The 24,415-nt window shown below is 52.0% G+C and overlaps 1 protein-coding gene across 7 annotated transcripts in view; it reads right to left on the bottom strand.

The window, feature by feature from the left end:
- DAB2IP (DAB2 interacting protein) overlaps positions 1-24,415 on the bottom strand; it is a 189,418-nt gene that overhangs the window by 105,856 nt on the left and 59,147 nt on the right. For 3 of the 7 annotated variants that reach the window (XM_059142884.1, XM_059142887.1, XM_059142882.1), the window contains exon 1: positions 21,697-21,949. The exons of 3 other annotated variants lie outside the window; for them this stretch is intronic. In XM_059142884.1, coding sequence (XP_058998867.1) covers positions 21,697-21,820 — 124 coding nt within the window. In that variant the 5' untranslated portion in view covers positions 21,821-21,949. Of the gene's footprint in view, positions 1-21,696; positions 21,951-24,415 lie in introns of those variants that run through there. One more of the 7 variants, XM_059142888.1, reaches the window with a different exon arrangement.

Raw genomic sequence — 24,415 nt, forward strand, 5'->3', positions numbered from 1 at the left:
GGCGGCTCCCCCAGAAAGTGAAAGACAGAATGACTGCATGACCCAGGAATTCCGCTCCCGGATATATACCCAAAGCCTTGAAAACAGGGACACAGACACATACGCAGACTTGTATGCAAATGTGTAGAACAGTGTTATTCCTAACAGCCAAAGGCAGATGCAAGCCAACCACGCATCCACAGGTGAACAGATGCATGGGGTGTGGGAGGTCCGTACCATGGAATGTGGCTCCCGTATAAAAAGGAACAAAAGTTCTGATACACGCTGCAATATGGACAAACGTTGATAATAAGCTGAGTGACAAAAGCCGGACACAAATATTGTAGGAGTCCACTTACACAAAACACCTCTTAAGCAAACTCCTAGAGATGGAAAGCAGACTAGAGGTGACCAGAGGCTGAGCGCGGAGGGTACGGCGTGGAGGGTACGGCTTAATGATAAGAGTTTCTGTTTGGAGTGATGGGAAGGAGAGGGAAACGGACAGTGCTGATGGTCTCACTGCACGTAATATATAGCACCTGAATATACTTAATGCCATTAAATTGTACACTTAAAATGATTAAGATGGCAACTTTTATGTAATATGTATATGTATCCCAATTTTTCTTTTTAAAGATTTTATTTATTTATTTGAGAGCAAGGGAGAGCACAGAGGAAGAGAAAGAGGGAGAAGCAGACTCCCCGCTGAGCAAAGAGCCAGACGCGGGGCTCAATCCCAGGACCCTGAGATCACGATCTAAGCTGAAGGCAGATGCCCAACCAACTGAACCACCCAGGCATCCTACCCCATTTTTTTTTTAAAGGTCTAAAACCTGCACTTCAAATCATATATCTTGTGACGTAAGGAGCTGCCTGTTACTAGAGGTATACAAGCAGTCCCTACAAACACAAGAATCCGTGATCTCTGGCTTCCAATTCGGACCTTCTTTTCCAGAGGTCTTACACTTGATGGCAGTGCAGGGCTGGAGTTTTCAGGATCAAGGGTAGCAGCCTCCTGGTTGTTCAGTGCAGCCACAGGGGGCCCAGGGCAGCCACAGCTTCCCATGATTCAAGAGAAGCTGGAAATCTGAGGTTTTTTAAATATAAAAGATTCTGATTTTTAAATGGTGATGGCTCATTTAAAACTTAGGGCCATGACCTGAGCATGTCTGTTCAAAATTTCCCAGGTCAGTGCAAGGCATCCGCTTTCCCAGCTGGCTGTTCCCCACACCAGGCTCACCAGGCTCAGCTCCAGGTGCCCCTTTCCCAGGGCTCCTCCCCACAGAGGACGCCAGTTCATCCCATCCTGCAGGCCCCAGAGGAGACCCTTGGAGACCCTTGTGCACCTCACCGTGGGCCCCCTTCTGGGTCCTACAGCAACAGCCAGGCCAAGCCAATCTATGTTCTCATCTTGCACCCAGTGCATGTGTCTGCGTATCTGTGTGTATGTCCCCTCTGCTTGACCGTGGGACTCCTAAGACCCATGCCCGATCGGCCTGCACCTCCATGTCCCCAGTGCCCTGCGTGGAGCCTGGCATGTGGGGGTGCTCAGGGAAAGTCTCTTGGTTCGCAAGGAAGAATAAGGACAGGGCAGAGATTTCCCTGGTTTGCACGCACACAGGCGCCATCGGGTGCACTCTCACTCCACACACGCGCACGGCCACAACAATGCGTGTACGTACCCACACAGACTCATCTCCAGGGACACATCCACGTGAGGACAGGTGGACGTATGCACATACACAGGACAGATGACAGCGAGGAGCAGGCTTTCCCAGAAGGGAGAAGGGGCTACAGGGGACAACGTCTATACCTTCCAGTCCATTCCCTCATTACAGCCAGATTGGGCAGAGGTCTTCAGACATGTGGAAGGCCAGAGCCCATCACCCCCCAAGGAAGGGCGCCAGTACCAAGCCCTGGCCGATTGCCCAGCAGGCAATGCCACCCTGGGCCTGGGGGAGGTGGGCCACCCACAGAGATGGGTCTGAGCACTGCTGACCTAAGGCAGACCGAAGGCAAGGGTCGATACCAGGCCCAGATGTGCACCAGCCAGCCCGGAGTCACCTCCTCCAGGAAAGCTTCCTCCACTCGGTTCCTCCTCAGCCCAGTGACTACAATCTCTGAGGGCCTCGGTGTCTCCCTCGTGGTGCTTCCTGCTGAGAACCTTCCTCCCTCCTCCACGGTCCCAGCCAGTCACACTCTAGGAGACACCCACTCTTTCTGGAGGTTTCCCTAGGAAATCTCCTGTGCTCCCCAGTCTACCTTCACCTCCCCCCACAACACCTCCCCCTCCCCCATCGCCTGCACCTGCATGTCCACCTTAACTGCTGTGTCCTACCCACACGTGAGGCACTGTGGTCAGCCTCCAGAAGCCCCTCGGGAACGTCCCCCCCTTCCCAACACACACACACACACACACACACACACACACACACACACACAGTTACAGCTCCATGGCCTCTTTCTGGGCACATGGGCCGTTGTGGCTCCAAGCAAGACATGCACAGAGTTCCCTGTAGGGCCCAAGGAGCCCAAAAGGCTGCCTCCCTTCTGAGAGTGATGTCCCCGACAACCTGGACAGAATACCACCTCTTGCCTCCCGGGCCAGGAGGTTCTCAGGGCTTGCTTGAGCCAACCACCCATTTTACAGATGAGAAAGCTGAGCGCAGAGGAAAGGAACTTGTCCGTTAGCCCCTAATCCAATAGGTCTAGAGCAAAGACTCTCTCAGGTGCTCCCAAAATAACCTTAAACTTCATTTCTGAAGACTTGGCCATGCCCCCTCCCTGTCAGAAGGTAGAAATGCAGCTGAGGGCTGCAGGATAGGACAGGACAGGAAGGACAGGACAGAAGTCAGCATTCCCTCCTGCAGAGTGGCCAGTTCTGCCTGACCTCTCAAGCCTCCCCGCCCTCCAGAGGACACTGAAGGGGACTTTTGTACCTTTCCAGGTAGCTTCCACTGGGCCCAGCTCCATTCTCCACTTTTCTCCACCCTGCCCTCTGCTCCAGGGGATCCACCAACCGAGCTTCTGGGTCCCCCAACTCCTATGGGGTTAGGCCAGGGGGAGGAAGGCCCTGGCGGGGAGATCAGGGGAGGGAGAGTGGCCCAGGCTGGCTGGCTGCCTCCCTCCACTGATGGCCCCAGCTACTATCAAGATGAGCCTGTCTCCTGAGCTCTTGCTTGCCTCCCCTCCCTAAGCCTCAGTAGATCACCCCCAGTTATCATGAGCTCTGGGGTCCCGCACTCCTCTCCGTGAGGCCCCATTCCCGTTCACACTTCCAGTCATCCTAGCGTAAGTGCCATCTGCTTCTTGCTGGACCCTGACTGATGCTCCAGGCGGGATCCCAACTGCCCAAGCCCCGGCCCCCGCTTGTAGAAGGATGGGGAGGTCAGGCCAGGAAAGCAGCCATGTCGTACACCCGGTCCTCAGGGGCAGGGTCTGGGCCAGCCCGAGCCGGGCTCTTTCTCGATCCCTCACCCCTAATGGCTTTCCCGAGCCTGCCCCAGGCTCGAAACCCCAAGTTAAAAACCTCGTGGACCACTGAGTTCGGAGCCAGCATCTCTCTACCTTCTCTTCATGACCATTTCTCCTGGGGGGTCTTTTTAGACATTTTTTTCCCTAATTCCCCCCCATAAAACTTTAACACCACAATATCCAGTAGCTATCTTTCTGTATCGTACGTATACTGGGCTTCGTACAGAAAAAGAGTGAGAACTTTTTTGCCCCCTCCCTTCCAAGAACCAATTCCCCCCCCCCACTTTGGACAGTATCACTTCCTACTAAGAAGGCAAGTTCTGGACCCATTCATATAGTCCCCACATAACAACTTGGACAGCTACAGTCAGTTCCATTTTCCAGATGGAGAGACTGAGCTTGCAGGGGCAAAAATGACTTCCTCTAAAGTTCCTCCTGGTAGGAAGTAAGAGTACGTGCTGAAGCTCCTTCAACTGTCCCCCTAAACCCACACTGAGACCCCACAGAAGGCTGACATTGCCAGGAGCCGGGGGCAGGGGGAGGAGCGCAAGGCTGTCACTAGGAGACAGGATTCAACCTGGCCTTTGCTGTGTGACTCCAGGCCGGCCCCTTTCCGTCTCTGAGCTCCTGATTTATCAGCAATCCAATGAGTCAGGGAAGGTTAGAGCAGTGACAATCTCCATTCTCAGCCACCAAAACAAGAGCAAAGACAAAAAAACAAACCCTCTTTATTTTACACTGGCAAAGAATATAGAAAGTTGACCGTCTGCCCCCATCCTAATTCTGCCTACAATGAGCCTGACCCTTGACAAAAACAACATAGATGCCTCTGACTTTTGATTTAGTGGACTTTCTTTTTAATCTGGGGAAGCAGACACTGGGAGGCTCAGGTCCTGTGCTCCCCAAAGGTCTAAGCAACACAGCTGGTACAGAATCCCCGACAGGGTAAGTGACCTAACCCTGTGCAGCATGAAGCTGGCATCCCTAGACCTTGGAGCACTGGTCCAGGAGTCTTCCCTCAGCTCTGACTCCCACTGTGACCTCCACATGACTTCAGGGCTCCCAACCTGCAAAACCAGGCCACAGGACAAGCAGATCCTCAACCCCCTTTCCACCATGAGGTCAAGAGAATCTCCATTTTACCAGGAAAGCCAAGCTGTCTTCCCATTCCTGGAAGCCACAGCCAGAGAAATGCATTTTAACCTTGATGTGTTTGCAAAAAATAAATAAAATAAAATCGGTTTCATTCAAATGCTGCTGGCTTGGTTGCCATGGATACCACCTAATCATGAAGGATGACTGTTACTTGTTCCCATGGAAACACGGAGGCCTGAGGAACATCCTGTAATTTCAGACAAGACACCAAATTTCAGTTGTCGGGTTGCACTGCCCAGATCTTAATGCTTAAAAACAGGGAGAGGCAGCAACCTCTAATATTGGTGTCAGGAGAAAAGAAGTCAGCACAAGTACACAAAAAGGAGACAGGAGACAGGGGGATATGTGTGTGCTGGACCTCAACGGTGACCAGGAAAATGCAAATTAAAACTACCAGATACCATTTCACACCATTCAGACACGCAGAAATAAAAAAGAACAGTGACCCCGAATGCTGACAGGGGTGTACGGCACTCTTTCATCCCTGCTGGTGGAGTGGAACGGGTCTGAAGAACAGTTAGACAAGAGCTAGTGGAAACTGACACACGCACACGCTCTAGGACCAGAACACCCTCCTCCACGTCCAATCTAGAACTGCTTCATCCTCGCACAAGGAGATCCGCCCCCAGATGTCTCCTGCCACACTGTTTGTAGCAGCAACATGTTGGGAGCAATCTAAGTGTCCACCAGTACGGGAATGGATGATCTCACCCCAGGGCAGTCATTTGGTGGGATACGACAGAGCAAGGAAGAAGGTATGATTAAGGGGGTTCGGTTCACGTGGCACACAGTGACACTACAAAGGACCTGGTTCTGTAAGATCCACATGAAGCACACCCAGAAACATGGCATTGAGTGAAAAAAAGGATGCCGTCCAAGGAAATGGAGCATAATCCACTTTTACATATTTTTGGGCCAATGTTCATAACATGCTTAATAGCCAAAAACCAGAAACAGTCAAAATTGTCCTTCAATAGGTGAACGGTGAAACTGTGGTCCATCCACCGTGTATGAGGCGGAAAATAGCCCCCCAAAGAAGTCCACACTTTTTCCTAATGCCCAGAGCCTGTGGATATGTTACCTTACATGGGGACTCTGCAGACAGGATCAAGGGTAAGGAAGTGGGCGTTTAACCCACATTATCCAGGGGAAATAGTCTTAAATGAGGAAGAGGAAGCAGAAGGGCGCAACTGTGGAAGAGGCAGGAGACATTCTAAGCATGAAAGGAACGACTGAAGAAGAGATCGCAAACCGAGAAATGTGGGTGACTACTATCTTGAAACTGGGAACATGCTTCCGCTAACAGCCAGCAAGAAAAGGGAGCCTCCGTTCTCCAACCACAGGGAACAGAGTTCAGCCAATGAAATGGATTTTTCCCTAGAGCCTTCCGAAAAGAACTCAACCTGTTAACATCTCAATTTTAGTGCTGCAAGACCCATGACCCAGGGAAAACTTCTGACCTACAGAACTGTCCGATGGCAGCTCTGTGTTGTATGGGCTGTTCAATATTTTTTAAGTTTATTTATTTTTCTTTTTAAGGAAGCTCTGCACTCAACGTGGGGCTTGAACCCACGACCTTGAGATGAAGAGTCATATGCTCTTCTGACTAAGCCAGTCAGATAGACCTAAGCTGCTAAATTTTCATTTGTTGTGGCAGCAACAGGAAATAAACACATATACCATGAAATGCTACACAACAATAAAAAAAAAAAAAAAGAATGCACTATTGATTGATTTCCACAGCTTGGGTGGATCTCAAGGGCATTATGTTGGGGTGGGGGAGCAAGTAGCAAAAGGCCACATGGAGTATGATTCCATTGATATGGCGTTCTTAAAGTGGCAAAGTTCTAGAGATGGAAAACAGAATAGCGTTTGCCAGGGGTTAGGGATGGTGGTGAGAGTGGGGCATGTCAGATGGGCCCCCTATAAAGGGGCAGCATGAGAGCTCTTGGTATTGATAGGGTCTTGTGTCTTGATGGTGATGGTGGTTACGTGAATGTACACATGTGATAAAATGGCACAGAACTGGGGCACCTAGGTGGCTCCGTCACTAAGCATCTGCCTTTAGCTCAAATCATGATCCTAGGGTCCTGGGATGGAGCCCCATATCAGGCTCTCTGCTCAGCGGGAAGCCTGCTTCTCCCTCTCCCACTCCTCCTGCTTGTGTTCCCTCTCTTGCTGTCACTCTCTCTCTCTCTAATATATAAATAATCTTTTTTTTAAAAAGGCACGGAATCATACATACACAGGTACCAGGTTGCAGAAAAGGAGAGAAAAGAGTGGATGACAGCAGCCCCTGGCACCCAGAATCCAACCCGGCATTCATAGACGTGCCATGTTATTCTCCTTTTAGACATACAAAATCTTCTAGGGTACGAGCCTCAGACAAGTTTACCAGGTTAAAGTGAGACAAAACAAGGCCACGTCATAATTTTGCCTAAGCAAGTGGCCAAAGTCAAGTCACTGTGCCTCCCACAAAATACCAAACACCCTCCTGAGGTGGCTAAAATGACATCTGCTGCTTCCCTACAATGACAGCTTTATCTTTGTGCTTGCCTCCTCTCCCTAAAGACACGTGTGGAGATCCCTCATCATAAAATCGCCCCACATTCTCACAGCAGCCCAGCTAGAGTGAACCTCACTTCCTTAGGCTTCCCCCCAAAGCACCCCCATCAAAGTCCAAATCCTATAGTAGGTATTTTTTTCTACCATATTCATAAAGACTGAGATGTCCTGTGGTTCCCGGTGGTGTATGTGCTCCCTCGCTGGCATAATAAAAAATAAATTCACCCTGTCTAACTAGAGGCGTGCTCCCCCGTGGGTTTATGGCTGGAAGGCATCGATGCTGGAGGGTACCACAATATAGTCACATTGCGACGTAACTATCAGGGGAACCAGGTGAAGGGTGCAGGGAGACCTCCCTGTACTCTTTTTGCAACTGCTTATATATCCGTGATGATTTCAAAATGGAAAAGTAATAAACAGCCTATTTGAAATACATGGAATCATACCTGTGTGTAAATAATTGAGATTTTCCATCCCAAGAAACTAACTGCAGAAATGGATTGGTATCCCGTGTTACCTAATAGAGGAGTTAGCAATCTAGAGGTAAGAGGCCCAGAAATATAACCCTCACCACACAGGCTTACCCTAGATGCCTTAGGCTGAAGTACATTTGTTGTCTATGTGATTAAACCGATACACTGTTTTACCTTCTGTGTGTGTGTGTGTGTGTGTGTGTGTGTGCGCGCACAAGCTCATATAGAAAAAAAATCATCAATAGTTCTCGAAACATTTATCATCAGACGTTCTCGTTGAAGAAAGGGATGGGCTAGGGGTGGACAGAGATGACCACACTGTTTACTGAATGAAGAATAATTGAGACAACCAAAAACTAACAGAAAAATTACAATATAAATATGTAGTATGAGAATTCAGCATGAATTGTGCCCCCTGAACACATAGGAGAGGAGGAGGAAAAAAAAAAACAAGTCAGAAAATGAAACCAATAAATCAGAAACGGCAGCCCAAATTACCAGATGGCTACAGAGAGTGAATCAGGAAAAGTTCAAAAAGTGGACCTAGTAACAAATCAGTGGGTGAGGGAACGAAGCCCCCCATCCTGGAGGGCCAAAAGACTGGTCCCCGCCATCCCCTCTGCCCACCCCCACCATGGGAGTGGCCAGGTAAACAGCAGGATGAGCCAAAGGTAAAATCACCATGGCAACGGGCCATGGAATCTTCACACTGTTGGAACTTTCCAGACGCAGCAGTCCAACTATGATGGCTCTGTGTCTATCTTTGTGTGTGTTAATGAAGCACATCCGTACTCTTATTATCTGCTCATAACCGTGAGCTAAATAAAGAGTGAGTTTACCAAAATATTGCACTGATAAGTTGGTAGGTCTCCTGCCTCCCACTGGGTACTTTTTCCAGTTCAGTTCTTGGTCATCTGTCTTTGGGAGAAGGGGGACAGGTGCTCCTTAGAAGTGACTGAGCCTTACCCACGGGCGGTAGGCAGAATAATAGGCCCCAAAGAGTCCAGGTCTCAATCCCTTGAACCTCTGAAGAGGTCATCTGTGTGGTGAAAGGGACTTTGCAGACAAGATGAAATCAAGAGCCCTGAGATGGGAAGTTTACATTGGATGACCTCGTGGACCCAACGTTATCCCAAGAAGGAGACAGGAGGGTTGGAGAAGGCAGAGCTGGTGCTGTGGTGAAGGGAGCAAGGGGGCCGGGGGCCATGGGTCAAAGACTTCTAGAAGCCAGGAAAGTCCAGGAGACTGAGCCTCCCCTGGAGCCTTCACAAGGAATAGTGTCCTGCTGACACCTTGATTCTAGCCCAGGGACACAGGTTTCAGACTCTTGACCTCCAGAACTGTAAAATAATAAATCTGTGTTGTGTTAAGACAACAAATTTATGGTCATTTGTTACAGTAGCAACAGGAAACCTATACAGCCCCTAATAAAAGCACAACAGACTCTAATTACGTTAAAGTAAAGATAGAGGGACAGCGCCGTCCGACCGTCCGCCGATGCAGACAGGGGACGCGCAAGGTCTCCCATCTCTCGCTTACAACTGCTCTAAAAAAGGAGTCGAGCTTCCTTCTAGAAAGACAGTGTTCATCACCATGTATAACGTAAACCTCTTTCTCTCTCCACAATGCACCTGGTATCAGAGGATACACGTGATAGCCACAGACCTGAAAACCACAAGCGCATAGGATACATTTGCTGGTTATTTTGCAATATAACTTAGAGATGTTTTCACATCTGTGCCTGGAGAACATTTCATCTTTTCGTACTCAGCACTCTGTGTATTTATCCTCAGTACAGATACTATTTACATCAATCATACTTCTCTAGGGTATATAAGTTCTAATGATAGCACTTCAGAGAGACCCGTGATTATCCAAACCTAAATATTCTGATGTATTATTAGATTCATCCTATTTTTTTATTTCATTCAGAAAATACAAGCTATTTCTTTTTTCCCCAAAATTTGACCTCAGGATTTAAGGTTCTACACATTTAAGAACCGTATTATTAAATTAGTACCAGGCTATATGACATAACAGCCTTCATTTTTTTTTCCCTCAGCAAATTAAAAGGGGCATAAAGCTTTAAGTGTGTATCTATTGATTTTTACATATAACTTGAAAACTCCCTTTACCTCTCGGTACTTGACAACTTGGAATTCAAATTCTAAATGATCTCCCAGCTTCTAACTTAACGGTTGAATGCTAAAGCAAACTGAATTCTAGTTCTTTGTGTAATTTTTAGCCTACAGAACAGCTGACCCCCTAGATTATATATCAGATCCTGTCAGGGACATGAAGCTGTAATTTGGAAACACAAGGGAGTGATCATTTTATGTTCTAGAACAGACCATCTGTGACTACCCTAGGAACTTGAGGGGAAAGGGGACCAATGTAGACATGAAGCTCGAGCTTCATGTGTGTATAATCCTTTGTCTCTTACCCTGGGGTCGCCTATCTTCTGCCGGCACCCATGAAACTACCAGGCTAGGCTCTTAGCTTGCAAGTAGGGTAATAATAGTCCCACCCTGCATGGTAATTAACAAAGAGCATCAAAACTACTTTTAATAAAGGAGGTACAAGACTAATAGCTAAAAATATGTCACTGAGAGACTTTGTAAAAAAAAAAAAAAAGAAAAGAAAAGAAAAGAAAGAAATCTAAATAAATGAAGAAGAGATATACCATGTTCAAGGATTGGGAAGACTCGGTGTTGTTAAGATGGATTTCTCCCAAACCCAACTCCAAATTTAATGCGATCCCAAACAAAATCCTAGCAGGCTTTCTGAAGACAATGACAAGCTCCATTTTAAATTTAGGTGGCTAGGCAAAAGACGCCAAAGAACCAGACGATCTCGAGTAGGAAGAAACAGGTTGGGAGACTTACATTACCTGGTTTCAAGGCAAAGTTTATAGTCTTGAAATAGAGCTAAAGTAATCAAGACAGCATAGTACTAGCATTAGAACATAGATCAATGAACAGAAGAGCATGCAGAAACAGTACCCCACATAGATGGTCAATTGATTTGGGGGAAAAAAAGTGCAAAAGTAAATTGATGGTGCAAAAGATAGTTATTTTAACAAATAGCACTAGAACTGGATATCTGTATGTAATAAAAAAATGGACCATCAGGAAATGCAGAGAAACAGATCTGGGGATGGTGACCGTGCCATATATCTGTATTTTTATCCTAAGGCTGTTTCCCAGAGTAGGAAACAATTCTAACAGGAAGAAACGGGTTCAGAACCCTGACTACACGCCTAGGAAAGCAGAAGGCAGGATTCGGGCCCCGTCATCTGTGAACCTAAGGGTTGCCCCATGGTGGGAACCTCCACACACAGAGCAGGGAGAAGACACCGGGTCCAAGTCAACCAGGAAGCTGAGTTTCCTCCCTGCCCTTGGCCTCTCTCTCCATTTCCAGGTCCCCTCACAGCCCCAGCAACAAGGCACAAAGAGATGAGGGAGGCCTCGCTTAGTATCACATTTTGTTCCCATGATGCTGGGTGTGGGGAAGGGAGGGAATCCTGAGACCTAGAACTGTGATAACCCATTGTCTGTCAAATAGAATTGGGATCAGAGTTCAAGTGGTCATTAAGTTCAGGACGTGGTTCAGAATCAGGGGAGGGTACCCACTGTTCCTGGGGGTGGGTCTGCTGGGAGAGGGGCACCGCCAGGGCACCCATCACCACCCACCCAGAGCATTTGGGGGGGGGCACAGACACTCTCCAGAGGGGCCATGGAGGGGTCAGGCTGCTGGCACTCAGGAGCTGGAAGGAATAGCCAAGGACATGCGCTCCCCTCACTTAGATCCCAGGAGGGGCCTCTCAGAAAGCAGAGTGCGGGGGGTCTGTCCCCTGGCCCCCAGCTGGCCTCGCAGCCATCCAAAGGAAGTCCTACAAACCTGCCAGCATCTGTAGACACTGTCACCGGCTCTTCTTGAGGCCCCGCTCCTCGAGCCCCTCCACAAATGCCTTGATAATTTACGCTTCCTATCCCTCACCCCATACACCTCACTTTCAGGGAATTCCCAGGCTTCCAGAAAACTCTGGATTTCTTTTTTTTTTTTTTCTTTTTAAGATTTTTTATTTATTTATTTGACAGAGATCACAAGTAGGCAGAGAGGCAGGCAGAGAGGAGGAAGCAGGCTCCCTGCCGAGCAGAGAGCCCAATGTGGGGCTCGATCCCAGGACCCTGGGATCATAACCTGAGCCGAAGGCAGAGGCTTTAACCCACTGAGCCACCCAGGTGCCCCAAACTCTGGATTTCTTGCTCACTCCAAGGACTCATGAACTAGCCTGAAGTCCCCTCTTGTCCCTAAGTCTCTTTGCTCCTTTGCTCTCTGAGGATTCTAGGAACTTGGGTGTTTCTATTCCTGCATTTCCCCCTGCGGCCCTTTGCTCTGTGGCGGCAGGGCCCACCCCAAGGCCCACAGAGGACAGCCATTTTTACTGTGCTGCTGGAGTGCTGGGGGGCGGGGGGCAGTCCCACAGTGCAGGCACATGTGCAGTTTCTCCACATCCATCCCTTGTCTGAAACAATGCATTTTGAAGCCTGTGCATATGTAGGAAAAGCATAAAAGCACAGGTGGGCAGGACACACTCAGCCTTCAGGAGGCCGGCTCTCCCTGGGGACAGGACAGGTCCCTTTAGCCATTCAGCAAACTTTTCCCCTAAAAGGGCCAGTGAACAAATACTTAAGACTTCTCTCGACTACTCAACTTCTTTCAAAGGAGCCTGAAAAAGGCCACAGACAATGTATACATGAATAAGCATGGCTGTGTGTTCCAGTTAACTTTACTTAGGGACACAGAGACGTGAATTTCATAGAATGTTCACATTATAAAACATCACTCCTCTTTTGATTTCTGTGTCCACCACAGAAAAAAAGCTCTTCCTCGCGCCCAGACTGTACACAAACAGGGGGCAGGCTGGGTTTGGCCTGCGGCCTGTACTTTCCTGGCCCCTGCTGTACCTGAATCATTTTATTTCTAGGGGAAAAAAAGAGAGAGAGAGAGAGAGAAAAGAGAAGGAAAGAGAAGCAAATACGATCATGTTACCATTTGTGACATCTGAGAAGTGAGTGCCTGGGAGTCTGCGATTTTGTTTCCCACTTTCTATACTTCTAAACATTTTAGAATTTTTTTTAAAAAATTCAAGAACAGAAAAAAAAAATTCAAGAGCAATAAAAGACCTGGAAGTAACCCCTACATGCTCCCAGAGCTTATCACTGGGTGCTGAGATTAAAGGTTATTTTCTTACTTGCTCTGCTGGCTCCCCAACCCACTCCAAGGGCTCCCACTCACCTAGATCTTTCCAAAGGCCATATGCCACCACCTTCTTGCGGGGCCTCTCTCTCCTGAGTGCCAGGTTCCCATCAATTTGGAATTTCGGGAACCCATTCAATTTTCATCCATAAAAACAACACGGTAGCATAATATGGAATCAGGCACAGTGACTAGGACCTCTGACCTCCTGTCTTGCCAAATACAGTGTTAAAACAATTACCACCCCTTGCATCTCATAAAAGGAATGTTCTAATCCCCAGAAGAGTCCAAAAACCACCACCTCAGACTAAAGAAACGTTACGAAGGTGGATTACATCGAAATGGACGTCATGGGCGACTCAGTGCACTGACCTTACTTTTCTTATTTTGCTGTCGGTCAGGGAACAAATGTGGACAGTCTGTCCAGCACTGCTCCTCAGATGGGAATGGCATTCCCTGTACAATCTCCCCCAAGCTTGTCAGCTCCTCTCAACCTGCCCTCTGCTTCCCTAGACCCCACACCAACTGGCCTCCCTCTGAATTCTCCAGGAAGCACGAATGACCTCCTTACTGGGCCTCTGAACCCTGCATCACATCTGAGTCCTTCGGGAAACCTCCTGGCTCACTCCCCCAAACTGATCTGGTCCTTCTCACCCTCTCGCAGCTCAGACCCACGGCCTCCTCCTTCGGGCCAGCCAACACTGTCACCTCTGTTCGTGGACACCCACTCTCCCCCGACCCTCTCCCTGTACGACACCGACCTAGCTTTCTGGCTGCTAAAAAGCATATTCCCAATCACAGCTCTGGTAAGAAACGTGAGGGTTAAACACCCTGATCTCTGGCCCCTCCACAGCTGGGTCATGCTGAGCAGGTACTGAACCCATCACAGACTCAGTTTTCCCATCTGCAAAATGAAGCAGAGCAGGGTACCAGAGAGAATGGGGATTTAATAAAAGGGTACACTGAAAGGACTTAGCAGAGCCCCTGGCAGGCCGGAAGTCATTTTCATAATTACCATTATTTTTAAAACCTTTCCTTCGATTCCCTGTGGCTTGCTAGGGTGGGTGCCAACCTCTTGGCTCACCGTTCAAGGCCCTGACCAACCTTCCAGTCATGTCATCTGCTAACCTGATTCCAGGAGACCTTCCTCCAGGCTCAGCTCCCTGAGGTTAGAGACTGGCTCTATCTTCCACAGCAGCCCCTGGCACAGGGAGTGCAAACAGTAGGTGGCTCATTAAAGCTCTGCTGCTCTGAACAAGTACAAGTGACACTTGGAGCAGCCTCTGGGGGAAGGGATGCCAAGGAACCATCTAGATGGTTCCAATCCCCAAAGGCATCACATTTTATTTCTAGATCAGCCTTAATAAAGGTGTAATTAACCCCTCAGGCTTTGGATGAACAGATAATGACAATTCATCCGGCCTATAATAATACTCTATGCTGCGTCACACCTATTTGCTGGAAGTGCTTCTGAGCCCAGAGCCGTTTAGTCATTTGTCTGAGATCACACAGCATTTATGCTGCGGTCAGGACTCCTGCCCTGGCCACACTCCTAAGCCAAACCCAGTCTCCAGAACAGAAGTATAAATGGATGGGAAACCATTTTTTCCTTAGACTCTCTCTAACCAATTTACTGGTCTCCAATCTCTACAAACCTCCCCCTCCAAGAGGGACAGCAAGGAGCACACATCGTTGGCTGCCCAGCTCCTCTGGCCTCTCTCCTTCCTCTTCCCTCTGCGCCGGCATCCGCCAGGGGCTGAGGGGGAGGGCACAGAGCCTCCCAGCCCCGCATTTTCCTCCCCATCCTCCGTGCATTCTGCCTTTTTCATTTCATAGCCATGTCAACTCATCACCTCTAAGGGCCAAGAAAAAAGAAAGAACATGGCCCAGATCCCGAAAGTGCTCTCCTGTCTGTCAGGGAGAAGAGAGGAGGGAAATAAAAGCTAACAAGGCTTCTAAAAGCAAAATCCCCAAACCACCTCTCAGGCACCCAGCAGCTGTCAAAGTCAACACAGGATCCCGGCAACGGGGAGGAAAGCCCATCCCAAATACAACCCAGGCAGCTGCCGAGTCTGGGATTCACAGACCAAGCACGGCTGCCTTTCCAAGGGCGTGATGGGAGTGCTCGGCCGCCCTTCCTGCTAACGTACAGGTGGGTCTGTCTAGACTGCGGAACCGAGCCGGTCTTTTCTGAGTACCGAGACTCCGGGGATTCTATTTTTTTTTTTTCATTATCATTATTTGGAGGGCGATTGAGATTCCCCTCGCTTCCTTATTTATGCAGTCAGAGGAAATCACAGCACAGAGAGCCGCTTCCAAACTCAAGGCCACGTGGGCCAATTTCGGATGGATAATTAAATATTGAACAAACGCTGCAATGCCTCTGTTGGATCGGGATGGCTAAAAATAGCCACCCAGCCCCTCTACCCGATAACCACCCTGCCACTCGGTGAGGCAGCTCCCTGCTCAGTCTCAAATCCCTCCTCCCAGCAACTGTTAAACACAGCCTTGCAGGGGGGGTGGAGGGAGGTAGTGGGGGGAAGGGCTAGGGGGCTGGGGTGCTGTCGGGGCTGGGGACTGACTGTCCAAGTTCCCACTCAATGCAAAACAAAACTTCACCTCCCGGCAAGCTCCGAATGTTCCTGACCAGGAAATACTCTCCCTTTCCTGACATTTAAACTGAGTGGCCTGGAGAGGAAGGTGCAGGGGAAGTATCACAGCCGTGGCTTTTCTTTTAAAAACAGTCGAAAGGCTTCAGGTCATTTCTAAGCAAAACACGTATGGGATGTGAGTGTGGTGGCATCAGGTGACACCAGAGCTCACGCCCTCTTCTCTCCCCCAGAAAGACCCAAGGAGGAGCCCAGCTGCCTCGGTTTCCCTTCCTGCACAACAAAAAAAACCAATGTGGTAATAGAATGAAAGAGTCAGAATTCCGGACCTGGATCTCTCGTCAATTTCTTTACATTGCCTTGAGCAAGAGGCCTTGGCTCTGAGGGTCTCAGTTTCCCCAGCTGTCAAGGGGAAGAGTTAGCTGGAGGTCCACCGTGCTGGAGGTCCACCGTGCTGAGCAAAGCAGGCTCTACTCCCCCATCCCAGCAGGTTTTGGTAAGCACAGACGGCAGCGGGGCGGAAACTGAGTGGTAGACCTGACCCACTGAGCTCAGGAGGGCATTCTGTTGTCCTCCACCCATTGACCATAGAAAAGAGGGAGCCACTTGGCTCCCAGGCCTGGTTCTAAGTGGAAATGGGCTTTAGAGCCTAGTGGCCTCAGTTCGGACCTTGCCTCACACTTACCACCATGAAGCTCGGTTTCCCAAGCCGGCAAAGGAAAGTGATAATGAGGACCCTATTACCTTAGGAGGGTGGAAGGGTCAAAATAAGATATGACATGATCAGGACAAGCTCTTGGCCCCCAGCCTTGGCACATATTCAGCCATTATCTTCCTTTTTATTGAAGGTGATAAGGACAAGCCAGGAACACAAAGGCTAAGAGGCTGACATTCTGGCAGATTAATGGGGACCTTCTGGCCTCCCTCAGGGACCTAGATAGCCCTGGGGAGTAGGCCTCAAGCTGTCTGCCTGTCTTCAGGGACCTCATTCCAGGGGACACTGAACCCTTAGCACAAAGAGACTTGGTGAAGAGACAAGGGCTGAGGCTGTTTGAACTGTGACCTTCCCAAGGAAAGCACATGGTAGACAGAACGCAAATGATGATGGGATATAGGGGCGGGGGTGGGGGTAAAACCAGACCTAAGGGGTCACCTGAGTGGTCTCAGGCAGGCAGACAAGCCAACCGAGAAGACTGACCTCCCACAGATGCCAACGGAATCATTTCCCTGACTCTTTCCCAATTATGGCCAGGATTTGGAGAGATGATGGCCAAGAACACTTGATGGAGTCGTTGACTGCGCAAATCAGATAGGAGGAGGAGGCCTTATCAAAGCCAAGGCCTGATCACAGAAAGATCTGCCTGCCCACAGAATAGTGAGGTGGTGCATTTATCAGCTCAGGATCCGGGGTCTTGCAGAACTGGACTCCAGCATTTCTGAGATGTGTGATGCTGGATATGGCTCCCACTCTCTGGGCTTCAGCTTCCTCCTCCTTAAAATCAGGATAACACCAGTATCCATCTCACAAGGTTGCTATGAGCATTAAATGAGATAAGGCAAATACAAAATTAAGCTCACTGCTGGTCTCTGAGAAAGCACTCAACAAACAAAAGCCATTTTAACTTCCTTACATGCCATGAGAAGAACTGAGTCTCCCAGCTCCTGGGGTATGTAAGGATGAGGAGAGCCTGCAGAAACTGGGGTTAAACCCCGAAGGAAGGATTGTGTCTCAGCAGGGACAAATGAAGAGATGAGGCAGGAAAAGATAAATGTATGATTTCAGAGGTTGCATCCAAGTTGGGGACAGAGAGTTGGGCCTTGGGCCCTTGGGGGTACATTTGAAGATGAGGATGTGAGGGGACAAAAGACACAACCAGCCCCCATCCTCAGAGTCTTGCCAGCCCACAGGGCATCTCGGCAGGGCTCAGTAAAATCAGGGTCCGTATGGAGTGGTCCCAGCCCTTGCCCTTCCCTATGGGGCACACAGGCTCTTCCCTAACCATCATGCCAGTTGGGAAGCAGCTGTGTCAAACCAGCACCCTCCCCAACCACATCACATCACATTCTCCAGGGGGCCAGCAGCCCCGGGTTCCACATCTAGTTCTATGAAGATCCCTCTGTGCCTCAGTCTCCTCATCTGGACCCCAGGGGTTGAATCACTCAGCTGCCATGTTCTAAGCACTCGGAGGGGACCATCACCTCAGGAGGTCAGGCCCAGCCTTCCTGGGCACCACCACCACTCTTGCCTGCATTCCTCTAAGTGTGCTGGGGTGTTCCTGGGAAACCCCTCCTGAGGACTCTCAAACAGACTCCAGCACACCCTGAAACGAAAGGAGCCTGGGGAGAGGGGAGACGGATCACACAGCAACCAAAATATCAGGTCAAGCAATGCGACTATGTATGGATGTGGAGGAGGGACCGGCCATCTCAGGAGAATACATCCACCAAGGCCCCGCGTTGCACAGGCAGGTAAGGATTAGCCCCTGGAGAAACTCGGGTGCAAACAGAAAGAAAAGAATCAGAGCCTCCAGTGAGTATGAGGATGGGCATTCCAGGTCTCCTGAGCTGTCAGGCAGCAGCGCATGATAAGCCCTGCTTGACAGATGGGGAAACTGAGGCCCTGGGAGGTGCCTAGAGTCATAGAACCAGTCACACAAACAGCTCATTGCTGAGCTAGTAGAACTACCACTCAGTACCCTGAAAAGGGCTCTGTGCCTCAACTGAACCTCAACAAGTCAGCTTCCTCAACCATCTGAGGGCTTGGGGAGGGCTGGGAACACATACCATTCATCCCCATGGGCCCCCACGGCCCTGGCTGGAGCCCAGCACACAATAGGTGCTCAAGACATGTCTGCTAGTTGGGTAAATGGGCCAGACTTTATCTGGAACAAGGGGAAAACTTGCATTTCCCCCCAGCAGCCCTTGGGGGACAGACAGGTCAGACAAACAAAACTTTTCTTGAGCTGGTGTGGGGGAAGGAGGAAAGGAACCTTGGCTGGTGACATTCTACTGGGGACAGGCCCCCCCCCCTCATATCTATAAGCCATATCTAGCCTTCAAGCAGACTTAGGATCACAAAACCCAATGTGAAATGGCCAGCGGACCCTTGCCATCTAAAGGTCACTGTCTCCACCATGCTTCTGGTGATTGTCAATGGCGGATCTCACTCTGCCTATTTCTCAGATGGGAAGATGGGGGGCCCGAGAAGGAAGAGCCCTGCTTAGTGCCCCCACTTTCCTCAAAGCTGGGGGCGAGGGGACTGTGGACACTGTCTGTCACTTGCAGCCCTAGGCAAGGACCAAGTCCTGCTCTCAAGTCCCCAGAGCGCCCCCCACCACCACTCCACAGGGCAGTGGGGGCAACAGGCAGGGGGCTCCCTTAGAGGTGGCAGCCTGGCCACAATCCTCCTCAAGACCCAGCCAGCTGCGAACCTGCCTCCAGCCACCTCTTCCCTGCACTTTTCTGTTTCTAAATAAACACCCCCCTCCCCCCCCCCATCCCGAGTTCTCAGTCACTGTCCTTCCTCACAAGTGGCAGAGGACAGAATGGGTATGGAGCAAGGGCTGTGAGTGGTTGCGGCTGGGGTGCTGGATATCACCCCCTCTTCCAGGATCTGACATCAGCACTATGGGACCAAGCCCCCACACAGATGGGAACACTGTGCGGCCTGAGGTCAGCAGGGACCCGCCCAAGGCCACAGCGTGGCTTCCCCCAACATGAGTTGCCACCTGCGTCGGGCACTGGCCTCAGGAAGGAGGGTGGCCCTGGGGGCAGAGGCCGGGATCTGGGGCTTCAGGGAGGGGGGTCAATGGCTGCTCTAGCTGTGCCACAGGCCCCCAGCCTCCACCATACACCCTGCCAGGCAGCTCTCATCCCCAGCCACGACTCCCCAAAACTCAAGGCCCTTTCTCCAGCCCCAACTACTGCTCCCCACTACCCCCCTCCCAAACCCTTCCCCTCCTCCACCCCAGGAGGAACTCTGTCCACAATGTCCAAGACAATTCCCTTCTGTCTTTCCACCGGCAATTCCTCCACCCAGAGTAAGAATACCTATAGCTCAGCCCAACTGTGGCCCAAGTGCCAGACAACAGAAGCTTCTAGCTTTCTGAGCACTTGCTCTCATCCTTAAAAGAACCTGCCGTCACCGCACGTGTCACTATACCCGTCTACCAGACTAGGCCAAAGGACAGTTTTGTGCAGAGCTGGGGCCTGGACACACATCTGACTCAACCACTCCCTGTGCTGAGGGAAATCACAGCCACCTGGTGACACCCTGTCCAAAAGTCACTTCCTTGGTGAAGTGACTTTCCCAGATCTAACTTCTGGACAGTGACAGGCTCCTCCCCACTCCCTGCAGGCTTTGAGCTCCTTCAAGACTGGGACACAAAGCAAGGGCTCCTGCCTAGGCGGGGCCTGGAAGCTGGGGCTCAGGTGACCGCTGGACACACTGTCACCTGCCCAGTTGGCAGAGCAGGAAGGGGACTTCCGTTTCTCTCGGGGCCTCTGCAGTCAGGAGCAGAAGGGCACCAAAGTGCAGGGGAGGTCATGCAGGGCATCTGCAAGGAGAGGGGAGGGCAGGAGGAATCAGGGTGCCCTGAGCATTAGTGACATTTGTACAACTCCCATTTCTCCCAGCAGGAACCCATTTCCTCACTGAGTCCTACGAGTCCTGCTAGCCCCCTTTACAGCTCAAGAAACTGAGGCTCAGAAAAGACAAGTGGCTTGCCCGAAGTCTCTGTGCTCAAACCCAGATCTCTGGTCTTTCAGGCTAAGCCTGGCATGGGGCACGAGGTTGGGGGGGGCGGGGCAGAAGCCACTTCAAGGAAGGCAAGGGGAGGTGGACCCCAGGCCTTGAGAGACTCTTGAGCACTGAACTCAGAGCACACACCTGTGCACACTTCCAGTCTCAGCTTGAACCCATCCACGCATGGGGAACTCACTACTTCAGGAACTCACTACTTCCTGAGGAAGCCTTGTACATTGTTATTCAGCCCTGACTGTGGGAAAAAATCTTCCCTGTTCTGAGGAGAAGCAGATGAACGCCTACTGCCTGATTTACCCACAAGCTGATAAAACTGAGGTCCAGAGGCAGCACCACAGGGCCTGAGCCACACAACCGGCACCTGGGAGGGTGGGGATCTGACCTCAGGTCTACCAGTTCCAGGCACGGATCTGTTCATACCGCAGCCCAATCAAGCTCAGCGCTGGACCAGGCTTCCCATTTCCCAAAGCGAACCAACCAGGCCCAGGTCCCGCTGGGCGCTACTGAGCACCCTCCTCCCTCTCACCCACTGCCCATTGGTGCTTCAGCGGTCCTGAGCCCCTTGACAGGGGGACCCTGGCCTCCCCAGGACCCCTTCTGGCCTCCTTCCTCCAGGAGCCCCCTCCCTAAACTCCATCCCACCCAACCTCGGAAGGAAGGCCCTGCTTCCACCAGGCCCAAAAGCCAGCCTCCTGGATCACATGCCCTTCCAACCAAGGATCTTGTTACTGGAAAAAAGAAAACGCTGCTTCCCTTTCGCCTCCTCCCTGTCCTGCCTGCCGCATTGAAAGAGAAACTTTTCAAAGGCAGTGGGCCCATCCACCAGGAGGGGTCCCAGGCAGATCTAAAAGCCCTGGCTGCTTTGGAGCCAAGGACTCCTGAGAAGGACCCTCTGAAGTCCAGCCACCTGTCCCTCCACCCAAGAGGAGGGGAAGCCTGTTAAGTCCCTGGGGAAAGGTGTGTGGGGGCGCTGAGATGCCCCCCCCCGCCCTGTGCGGAGAGCCTAGGGCCCTGAAGGCAAAGTGAGGAAAGGCCAAATCCACTCCTGATGACTTCATTGCCAGGCTGTGGAGTAAACTGAGGCACGGGGGACTAGGAAGTGGCATCTGAGTAACGAATAAAGAGAACCCCGAACTGCAATCTCCCCTTTCCCTGCGCAAGGCACCAGAGGAGGTACCAGGGGAGACTAGAGCTTCGGATTCCCCAGGACGTTGGCAGAGAAAGGAGAAGCTGGGGGGATGCGGATCAAGCAGACCCAGTAGGGGACAGCCAGATAAGGGCGATTGCGGGGGGTTGGGGGGGCGGCTAAGTAGACTGAAGGAAGATCCAGGGTCCTCAGCATTCCCCGGCATCAGAGGGCAAGGTGGAGGTAAGGGGAGCCCAGGGGTCGGGGGTCGGGTGTCGGGGTGGCGCCTACCCCTGGTGGGCCGGCTCCGGCTGCGGGAGCGGCTCCTCTGTCGCTGCAGCCGGGGCCGCCGCAGCAGCCGGTAGTAGTAGGAGGGCCTCCCGGTGCTCTTCCTGGCGCTGCCGCCCGCGGACATGCTGCCGCCCGCCGGGCACCGGGCTGGGCCTGGGCGCGCTCACACGGGCCCCATCACCCGCTCCGGAGCGCCCGGCGGGCGTCCCTGTCTTCTCCCGCGCGCTGGTGCGGGCGCCGCCGAGGCCAAGGCTGCCCCACAAAGTCGCTCAAACTCCTCCTCCCGCCCCCGCCCTCCCAGAGCAGCCGGCCCCGCCGCGGGGGCCTGGGACCGGGAGGCCGGGCTGGCACCGGCCCGGAAAGTCAGTGCGGGAGAAATCCCGGCCTGGAGTCGGAGGGGCGAGGCGGCCCGGAGTGCCCCGGGACCCCAGGCAGGTCCCCAGGAAGGTCACCATCTGCACCCCTCGAGCCCGAGAGCCGTGGCCCGACCTCAGGGCGCACGAGGCGCTCCAGCCCGCCCGCGGGTGTAAACGGTGCACACCCGCGTGCGCGCGATCGCGGGCACCGGACAGGGCGCACGCCAGGCAGCCAGGCGGGCACCGCGCTGCGAATCCGGTCACCTTTTTAGCGGCCCGAATGAGGCTGACACCACAGGGCGCCTTTCTGCCCCGAGCTCTCTGAACTGAGTCTGGAGCCGCAAACACACCGCCTGGCGAGCTCCAGGCCCTAGCCCTCTAACCGGCTTGAAAAGACTTCCCTTTCACGCAGAAAAGTTGCCGGTTCTTTGCATTTTAAAAATTGCTCCGTTGGATACACATATTCTTTGTATGTAATTACAAATGCAGCGTGTATCTCCAAGTGCACAGAAAGGCGAGAGAGGTAATGAACACCTGTGTATCTCGCAGGTTTTGCCAAATCTGAACAATTTGCCCCCGGCGATCTGGACCCCCCCCCCCCCCAAATACACCACCACCGACGCGATGGGCTCTTCCTCTCCCTGGGCGTTCAGGGCAGCTCTGGCAAGCCTGCAGAAGAATCTCCGGGAGATGGAAAAGGGAGGCCCAGGAGGAGAGAGATGCCCACTCCCTCTACTGCCCTCCTGCTGAAAGACTTCCCCAAGTCACTCCCCAGCTCAAGAACTTTTCATGGCTCCCCAAGTCCAAACAACCTTCCTTGGTATTTAAGGTTCCAACCATCTGGCCCCAACCATTCTCCAGCCTCACACACTAGTTCCCCCCTTCTCACTCCTCCTTGTGCTGCTTCCAGAAGGGGCTGCCCTGCCAAAGGCCATCCTTCTAAGGCCCAAATTCTATAGCCTTTCCTGACCATCCTGGCCCTTCGTGGTCTCTCTCTCTCTCTCTCCTCCTACTTGCCCCAGCAGCAGCATTTATCTTTTAAGTTATGCAGTCACCTGCCTGAGCTTCATTCCCTCAAATATAGAAGGGGAAACTGAGGCCCTGACAGGGAGGACTGACTGGCCTCAGTCACACAGAAAACGGTAGAGGCAAGTGGTCTTAGCCTGGGGCTCCCAACACACAGTCTTAGGGGTGTGCTTGAGGGAGGGTCATCCGTGGGTGCTGGAGACAGTCTGGAAGTTCTCCAGAACAGCTGGAAAGGTGTGGCCCTGGAGGGGGCGGGGCAATCTCGGCAGAAATCCAGGCCGGGTTTTGCACCTCACAAAAAGAGCCCCCCTTCTTGGCTCCCTCAGCCCAGGGGGGAGGGCCCCCAGGTCAGGAGGAGTCTGGATCACAGCTGGAAGCCAGGCGCCTTCCCAGGACCAGGGGGGAGGGGCAGGAGGGGTACTGCTCCTATTAACCCAATCTGGGTTGTCCAAAGACCCCCCTGCTGGCCCCTCTGCCCGGAGTGGCCGCCTGTCCCTGCTGCAGATGGAAAGCCACCGTGCCTGCAAGGACACCACTGACCTCCTTTGAGTTAAGCATTGCTCTAGCTCATTCCCCCATGGCAGACGCTGCCCAGGAGCCTCCCTTGCCAGAGCAGAGGCCCCAGAGAAAAGCTGTAGGCACCTTCCCCTGATCTCCCCACTCAGGTGGGGCTCCTGCAGTCACCTACCCCCCCTTTGGCACTTCCGGAAAGAATGACCTCTCCAGCCAGGCCCATCAGTTTCGGTGGGTAGAAGCCTCCCAGAAGTCCAACTCAGGGTCGGGGCATCGGTCCTGTACAAGAGCCTGGAGTTCATCATGCCCAGTTTCCTTCCCAAAGCAGGAATGCCCTGATCATCCAGAGTCTGGCCTCCCCTTGAGGGGATGAGACATTCCCTGCCAAAAGACTGTCAGTGGCTAAGACAAGTGGTCTTGGCCTGGCATCCCCAACCAGTAGATTTCGTTTGTATGTGTGTAGAGGAAGGGGGGGGCAGCCAGGAGTTCAGGGCCTCGCCAGTAAACACAGTTGGGCTCCAAGACCTGGCAGAGTCTCTCTGCTTATGCTTGAGTCTCTCAAGTTCTCTGTGCCTCAGTTTCCCCACCTGCAAGGAGAAGCGGTGGACCCCCAGCCTATCTACCTAGTGCAAGGGGGAGGGTCAGCTATTAAAGAGGAAGAAGCTTCTGCATTCCTGGCCTTGGGATGGGGCGGACATTGCCCACCGGCCCAGCTGAACACCTCCCCAGGCCTCTGGAGGGTCTGGAGTAGGAGCCAGCTGGGGTACAGAGGAGGCAGGGGGCCTGGGCTCCCTGTCCCTCCTGTTGTCGCAGGCCCCCCAGGG

This window comes from Mustela lutreola, chromosome 12 (assembly GCF_030435805.1).
Source record: "Mustela lutreola isolate mMusLut2 chromosome 12, mMusLut2.pri, whole genome shotgun sequence".
In the NCBI taxonomy this organism is placed as follows: Eukaryota; Metazoa; Chordata; class Mammalia; order Carnivora; family Mustelidae; genus Mustela; species Mustela lutreola.